This window comes from Blastocystis sp. subtype 4 (assembly GCF_000743755.1).
Source record: "Blastocystis sp. subtype 4 strain WR1 chromosome Unknown seqid_0091, whole genome shotgun sequence".
NCBI classification, from domain to species: domain Eukaryota; class Bigyra; order Opalinata; family Blastocystidae; genus Blastocystis; species Blastocystis sp. subtype 4.
Window position 1 is genome coordinate 26,158 of NW_014569456.1, and position 7,896 is coordinate 34,053.

At 39.4% G+C, this 7,896-nt stretch overlaps 3 protein-coding genes across 3 annotated transcripts; all 3 read left to right on the forward strand.

The window, feature by feature from the left end:
- Positions 1-661: 661 nt before the first annotated feature.
- On the forward strand, positions 662-1,696 carry JH06_1647 (UDP-n-acetylglucosamine transporter; the record flags this gene model as incomplete). The annotated part of the gene is made up of 1 exon (XM_014672450.1): positions 662-1,696. The coding sequence occupies one exon, from the start codon at positions 662-664 to the stop codon at positions 1,694-1,696; it is 1,035 nt and encodes a 344-aa protein (XP_014527936.1).
- Positions 1,697-2,924: 1,228 nt separating this feature from the next.
- On the forward strand, positions 2,925-6,330 carry JH06_1648 (epidermal retinol dehydrogenase 2-like protein; the record flags this gene model as incomplete). Its single annotated transcript, XM_014672451.1, has 14 exons — positions 2,925-2,951; positions 2,999-3,295; positions 3,325-3,417; positions 3,448-4,157; positions 4,188-4,736; positions 4,766-4,864; positions 4,897-5,050; positions 5,190-5,253; positions 5,285-5,415; positions 5,469-5,550; positions 5,581-5,914; positions 5,946-6,057; positions 6,088-6,162; positions 6,193-6,330. The coding sequence occupies 14 exons, from the start codon at positions 2,925-2,927 to the stop codon at positions 6,328-6,330; spliced, it is 2,865 nt and encodes a 954-aa protein (XP_014527937.1).
- Positions 6,331-6,372: 42 nt separating this feature from the next.
- JH06_1649 (hypothetical protein) lies at positions 6,373-7,511 on the forward strand (the record flags this gene model as incomplete). The annotated part of the gene is made up of 6 exons (XM_014672452.1): positions 6,373-6,480; positions 6,513-6,842; positions 6,888-7,016; positions 7,047-7,126; positions 7,157-7,350; positions 7,423-7,511. The coding sequence occupies 6 exons, from the start codon at positions 6,373-6,375 to the stop codon at positions 7,509-7,511; spliced, it is 930 nt and encodes a 309-aa protein (XP_014527938.1).
- Positions 7,512-7,896: the final 385 nt, after the last annotated feature.

Genomic DNA, 7,896 nt, shown 5'->3' on the forward strand with positions numbered 1-7,896 from the left:
ATTTGAAGTGACGAATCAATCTTCGCAATCAGGCGGAAGACATCGAGTAATCCATCGTTATTGGCACTTTTTAGTCCATAAGAAAAGCAGTCCGATAAGCTTTCCACTAAAATATGAAGGCATTGACAACAATTACACAAAGAATAAATTGAAAGGCTAAAACTAGTTATTCTCTTGTCTGGAAAGCTTCTTATCACTGAATCACAATTCCTCTTCAATGAGAACTATGCATGAAAACAGAAAGCAAGAAGTACGAGTAACGAAAAGAGACTGTACCAACGAGCATCAGAATCATTCGATATCATTTGCTCAGATAAGTAAGTGAATAATAAAAGGTCCCACCGGGGTTTGAACCCGGGTCGCAGAATTCAAAGTCCTGAGTGCTAACCACTACACCATGGGACCGTCTTTAGACTTTCCTTTTGTTTATATATAAAGAATAGATCTTATCTATAGTAGTTTTGACTTAGTGTATCTGGACTCTATTAAACCTATGGAAGATGAGAGAAGGGAATAAAGACCTTATTGCCAAATTATATGAATTCCCGTGGTTGTTAGTATTCAGTGAACCACTAGATCCGATTTATTCGTTGGTCTTTTTCACTCTAGTGGTAGGTGTAACACTTCACTGAACCTGCTTGATGTATAGATATAAGCAAAAATGAGTTTCGAGAGCAATATGAAATACGTTAGTCTAGTTCTTCTTGTATTCTTTACAAGTGCTCAAGTTCTTTGTATGCGGTATGCACAGACTCGTCCGGGTGACAAGTATAATTCGTCTACTGCTGTGATTATGGGAGAAGTTATGAAGCTAATAATGTCATTTGTTCTTCTTTCCATTGAAAAGAAGTCCATGTATGGTGCCTACAAGCAGCTTAGAAATGAAGTGACTTGTTATTCTCGCGATGTACTTCTTCAGGGAGTCCCTGCCATCCTTTATACGATTCAGAATAATGCTAACTACATTGCTACTGCTAACTTGGAGGCAGCCGTATTCCAGGTTTGTTCTCAGTTGAAACTCCTTACTGCTGCTATTTTCAGTGTTACATTCTTAAAGAAGTATATTTCAAGCATGCAGTGGGTATCGTTGATCATCTTGGGAGCTGGTGTTGTTCTTGTGCAGATGGATCCTAGTGCCAAATCAAGTGGTTCGGGAAGCAATAATATGATGCTTGGTATGATCTCGATTATCATTGCTAGCTGTACATCCGGATTCGCTGGAGTATTTATGGAGAAGATGTTTAAGGATAACAAATTCTCTCTATGGAGTCGAAATGTGTGGTTAGCAACTTACAGTATCATTGTTGGTTTGATTGGTATTGTTTTCAAGAACCCTTCTCTTTTGCTTCCTTCCAACTTCTTCCATGGGTACACTATTTGGTCTTGGACAGCTGTTATTCTATTGGCTGTTGGAGGACTGATTATTGCCATGGTACTGAAGTATGCTGATAACATTTTAAAGGCCTTCGGAAATTCGGTTTCGATTCTGGTGTCATCGTGGATTTCCGTTTATCTCTTCAACTTTGTCATCTCCACTAACTTCTTCCTTGGGTGTGCTCTTGTTATGGGAGCTATTGTTCTCTATTCGATGGGTTCCAAGAAGGTTACGTATTCTCCTTTGCCTGTGAAGAAGTGTCTTGTTTGTTGTCACATATTTGTTGCAGTTTTGAAGAGTTCATCAGAACATTCGGTGTGAGGTTGACTTGTGTATGGACGTGGAGACTATTGATATCGATCAACGGGCTGAGGGCAATCCAACCCATGACGAATCTATGGTATCTTCGCAACATCAATCTGTTTTTGTAGATGAGTGAGATTATGAATAGAACTCAAATACTATCCCTCAGCGAAAACATCGAATATGTCCTATTTTTCTTCCAAAAGCAACTAAAGAAAAGAAGATTCAAAAGGAAGTAGGTAAAAATAAACAAATACGAGAAAAGAAAGGAGTGAGTTTTGCCACCTTAATATGATCTTTAGTTAAAAGAATCAAAATGTACCAGTACTGACGTTTGTGATATTGTGGATGGGGTTGATGATGATATGGTATCGAGGAAGCGGCCGATTCCAAAGGAAAAGGATATCATGAATACACCTGATATGTTTCTGACGAAAGCAGAAAGGCAGGAGAAGAAGAGACGACTTCAATCACAGTCGATCACTGTAGTCGATATTGCTCCCTCCAAAGAGTGTACGGTGAATTCTTCACCTCAAAATGAACGGCTAAATGTCCCATCTTTTTTCCTGAAGACTTCAGTTCGTAAACAAATGTTGTAGGATTTTGTAAACAGTATTACAAGAAGTATTGAAAAGGCAGACACATGTTTTCGATCTCCGATTCACTGGACATTGCACGAATTTCCAACTCATCCTCATTACTCTTCTCCTAAACCAGAATTCGTTTATCATGGTATTCAAATCCTTCTAGTTTGATCCCATAGCCTCCGATACAGATCTCTCCCTTCTTCCATCAAATCCAACCATGCTTGCTTCAGTTCAGTATTTCAGCGGATCTCTCCCTCAAGTTCGGTATCGTACAATCTCATTGCTTTCAGAAGCTGAATCCGAATCAGAGAACGAAGCTCCATCTATCAAATCTGTTGCCTCCTCTGCTTCCATTCAACAGTTCCTCCGAACACTCACAGTTTGTACTATCAACAAGAATGAGCTCTAGAAGGGGAATCAAGAAGAACAAGTGAGAGTGATTCGTTTTACTCAGCACCTTCTATCATATAGTCAGAACCACCCTCTTCCATTCTCTTTGTGGGTCCAGCAGTATGATGAAGGAGGAGATGATCTCTGGTGGCGCGACGAAGCGTTATCAGTAAGCCATGACCGCTTACTGGCATGGCTACAGCGTTGGGAAGCTGTGACTTTGGATGAGCCAGATGATGACTGGTTGATCGAAGACGAATCCGTTCGAAATGCATATATTGTTGCTGGAGGCGAAGGTAAGACATCATTAGTGACTCATTTGGCTCATTCTCTCCAGTATAAGGTGATTGAAGTGAATAATGCGGATCAGGAGATTGCTAGTGTGATCAGCAGAGTACAGGAGGCAACACAGAGTCGTGTGATTCGGGTAGGAGGTTTATCAAGTCCTGTGAACACTTCTCAACACAAAGGAAAGAATCTGAAGTCTCATAATGAAGTATCATTCTCATTCTCCAAGTGTCCTGTGATTCTGATCGACGATCTTGATATCAACATCCCTGCTTCTCAGCCTTCTCTTGCTGTTCCCTCTTCTATCACTCTGTTTACATCTATCGACATCTATCATTCGATGACAGAAAAAGTGGGTATTTCTGTATTCATTTATCATAGTCCTCTTCGCTTAGAATGGGATATGTCAAGTCGGTGAAGCAGTTGGTCCAACACAGCAAATGTCCCATTGTGATTACAGCCACTCATATTCCCGTGGAAATTATCTCATCTTCTCATCTCTAGACAGACATTGCTTCAATCACTCCATATCGCATAGTTCTTCCCTCGGTCAACCCTCACTCCACCATTCTCCACGTAGCAGCTGTCCTTATCGCAAATCAATTTATTCCTTCGCCTCAAGATCTGTTGGCTGTTGTAATGCAAAATCGGTACGATTTCAGGAAATCCATTAATAATCTTCAATTTGTATCCAACCTTCCCTTCAGGTCCATTGAAACAGATATCCTTCAGTATGGCTATCAGCGGTATTCTTCTCTGCTCTATTGGCCCTTGATTCCTCATCACTCAACATGGCGACCAACTGTTGAATATACACCTACCCTCTTTGACAGAAATACCAACTATTTCTTAAATTCCAACTTTTTACGCTTTTTCTGTAGTCTTCATTCAGAACGTTGTCGTTGTAAAGTGCCGTACCCTCATTTGACAATCACTGCCATCAGTCCTTGTCTGATTCCATTAAGTGGAGGAAGAGTGACTGTGAAAGGAGAGAGATTGACAGAAATTGGCGATATTTTGCTTATGGGATGTGATGAAGGAGCAAAGTCATTGGAGATAGTGAATTCTTCAGAGATGCAGATGGAGGTGTTGATTCCTTCTCTACCTCGCGGTTTATATTACTTAGAGTTCATTCTGAAGAATGGTATGATAGGACACAATGAGATGAATTCTCCATGGTTTGGGATAAACGGTTTGTTAGTAACAGCTTTACAGTAGGAATAATTCGGAGGGTTAAGGAATAGAGAAGAGAAGGAAATTGATTCTTGTGATGAGTTCCAGGAGACTGTTCCTTCAAGATGGAGACGTCGTGCTGTTCCTTGTTTGACAATGGCAGAACTGTTTAAGTCAGCAGAACCGCTACTGGAGGATGAATCAGAAGTGGAGGCCACTATGATGACTCTGCAACAAGATGAGAACGAGGTAGTGACTGAGAATGATTTGGTGACTGAGAATGATTTGGTTTCTCTGGATCTGCTTCAAGAAGTAGCAGATTTCTACGAGGTGATGACGGATGTGACTTTGATACAAACTCCTTCAGCTCGTCGCTTCGTTTACCATTGTGAGGATGCATTTGATCATAATTCTTTCATTCATCCTATTACTTATTCTTGGCAGGAGATGCAACGGACAATCACTGCATTCAATTATTCGCTTCATTTACCTTCTCAGATGGATGTTACATTACCAAGTCTGGATAAATTGGAGTGTCAGATTACAGCAGATATTCATTTGCAGATGCAACAGGAGAAATTGTCACAAATTCTCCCTTATTTGGTTGGTTATGAACTCATGTACGAAATGAGATTAGATAATTATCTAGACCGAAAAACGCATTACAAACTTCATTCTTAACTAGACTTCAGTTATTCCAGCGACTAGCATTCATTGATTATCACTTTGGAGAGAAATCACGAAGAGGGTAGGAGAAATGTTTTGTCTATGATGCTATAGACGGAAATATGATATTTACGAAAAGCTAATTGGAACAGCAGATCGGTCAGTATTGGAACAAGTCATCGATGTAATGCTTCAATCATCATGTTTCTGGTCATTGTGTGATGATGCTGATCGAACTACATTCTGGAATTTTACTGCGGATTTCCTTGTTTGTTAGTATTATGTACAATCCACTGGTATCTGCCGATGTTTTGGCTTCGATCATCAATACAGTGATCGCCATCATCGCAATCGCCATCTACCGTCACTGGAAGAGGGTTATTGTTCATACTATCGTTTACTCGTAGAATTATATTCAACTCAATGGCAGAACGGCTTTAATTACTGGAGGAGCATCAGGAGTTGGTTTGGGTAAAATGACCCGATTTGTTATGATTTCTAGCTACAGCTAAGCGGTTTGCTGATATTGGGATGAATATAATAATTTGGGATAAGAATTCATCTAGTTTACGCACAACACGAGAAGAGGTGAAAAAACATATGCAACATGGTTTCTATTTAATCCAGCAGTGTGTAGACATTACCAACAGAAAACAAGTTTGGTTTTGTGGATAATTCGATTGTAGGTGAATGGTGCGTACATGGAACTGCATCGTAAATTGGAAGAAATAGATATTCCAAGTGTTTCTGTTATTATCAACAATGCTGGTTTGGATAGAATAGAGAATTGACTCGTAGGTGTTGTGTACGATATTCCTATGGAACGAATGGATTTGGACGAAGTGGATAACACATTTGCTATCAATACTATAAGTCAATTTACAGTGATTCACACGTTCATGCCAGATTTAGTTAGTCAAGCTGTCTCCAACATTGTCAACATTTCATCTCTTATTGCAATGATTCCTGCCTCTCATTTAGCATCCTATTCAGCTTCCAAAGTCGCTATTCGAGCAATGAGTGATTGCCTTCGTTTGGAGTTTAAATCAACAGGAAAAGATCACATTCGTGTGACTACTATATTGCCTCAATTTATTAAGACTGGGATGTTTGAAGGTACTCTTAACAATGAGTAGTATTGTTTCTCGTTTTTCACCCTATAGACACTTGGGACATCGTCTGAAAAACTATTTCTTCCCAGAAAACACTCCTGAGGAGATAGCAAATGAAATTGTGTATGCGATTGAACATGAAAAGGATGAGATTATTCTACCGGTGATGGATCGTTGGTTATTTCATGTTTAGCGTATGCTAAAATGGGCACTTCCGTTCCTTTCTCTCTTTCCTCATGTTATCACTGATTATCTCTTCATGTTCTTTGTAGTATTGAATACGATTTATGATCTCTAGGGAGGGAAGAATGGAATGGATGGGTTCAAGGGACGAGGAGACGAATGGAATCAGAGTTATCGGTTGAAGCTCCTTGAACAAGAACATACAATGGCGAATCCACTTGGATCCGATATGACTTGTGATTGCTGTAAATGAACTGTTTATTGAATCAATGATAATGTCATTTCATTATTGAAGATGATCTTCTGGGTGTTCGCCTGGTTTATTATTGTTATATGTGTAACAACTTTGAACAAAACGTTATTTACGGCACTCCATTGTCCGTATCCAGTGACAATCACCATGGTATCTTCTTATATTCATTTGATCATTGAAAGATTCATATGCTATCTTGTTTTATCTATTCCTCAATCATGAAGTGTGTGGCCCCTGGTATGTTCCATTATCGTCCTCTGCGCAGAAATGAATGGAAAACAATGTTCCTAGTGAGTTTAATCTTTATTATCAATATCATCCTATCAAACTCCTCGATCAAGTATAACAGTTTAGCTCTTGATCAAGTAAATCTTGACAACTTTATTCACATTCAGATGTTCCGATGTTCTATGCCTGTATTTACTTGTGTTTTGGAATATCTCATTCAAGGGACAGTTCGTCCTTTCGGTGTCTATCTTTCGTTAATTCCTGTGATTATCGGAACAATGCTAGTGTGTGCTGGTGATGTGCGCATCCTTATTGGAATTCACATTTAGGTTGATGGTACTGTGTGGGGAGTGGTTCTTCTCTTTATCAGCTGTACAATATCATCACTCAAGGGTATTGTAACGAAATACCTTCTTTCAGGAAAAGAACCCTTAAGTACTTTCCAGCTTCTGAACATCGTCTATTCCTTCTGAGTGAATTATGGATAGAACTCTATGTTCTCATTCTTTGAAATCATCTTCCTCTCCCTATTCAAGGATAATCAGTTCTGGGTATCATGGTTGCCGAGGTAGGACATGATGATATGAATGTTATAAAGTGCTCCTATGTACAGTATTCTTTTGTTGGTATTCCATGGCATGCTTGCCTTCTTGTTAAACATTGCCAATTTCAATGCTGTGAAAGAAGGAGGCCCATTAATGATGAATGTTGTTGGAAACGTGAAACAGGTAACAATTATCATCCTTTCTGTCTTCCTCTTCAAGAATAAGATGAAGCCTATTGGTATCTTGGGTAGTATTATTTGTATTTCTGGATCAATGTGGTACACCTATGGTGGAATTTGAGGATAGTATTAATTCGTAGAGAATTCGCGATACAGAAAGAATGAAAAAGAAGAAAAAGCTTCGGATGGTGAGAATGAGAGTCTACTGAATAATAGTACTCGAATATAATATGTTTGTTTTGAAGTGATTATGTAAACCGGGGTTTCGGTTTCATATTTTAGGATCACATAATTGAACATTCACAGAAAGGATGAGAATAGAGACGTGCTACTTCTGTTCTGGACCTATCTATCCTGGGCATGGGACTGTGTTTGTGAGAAACGACAGTAAAGTGAGCGTTCGTGAAGAAAACTGATTGTTGCAGGTGTTCCGTTTTTGCAGATCTAAATGCCGAAAGAATTTCAATCTGCGACGTAATCCTAGAAAGGTTCGTTGGACCAAGGCTTTCCGACGTGCCAATGGAAAGGACATTCGTGTGGTATTTACTTGATTGGACTATGACGTATAGGACTCGACGTTTGAGTTTGAGAAGACGCGTAACCGTCCTGTGAAG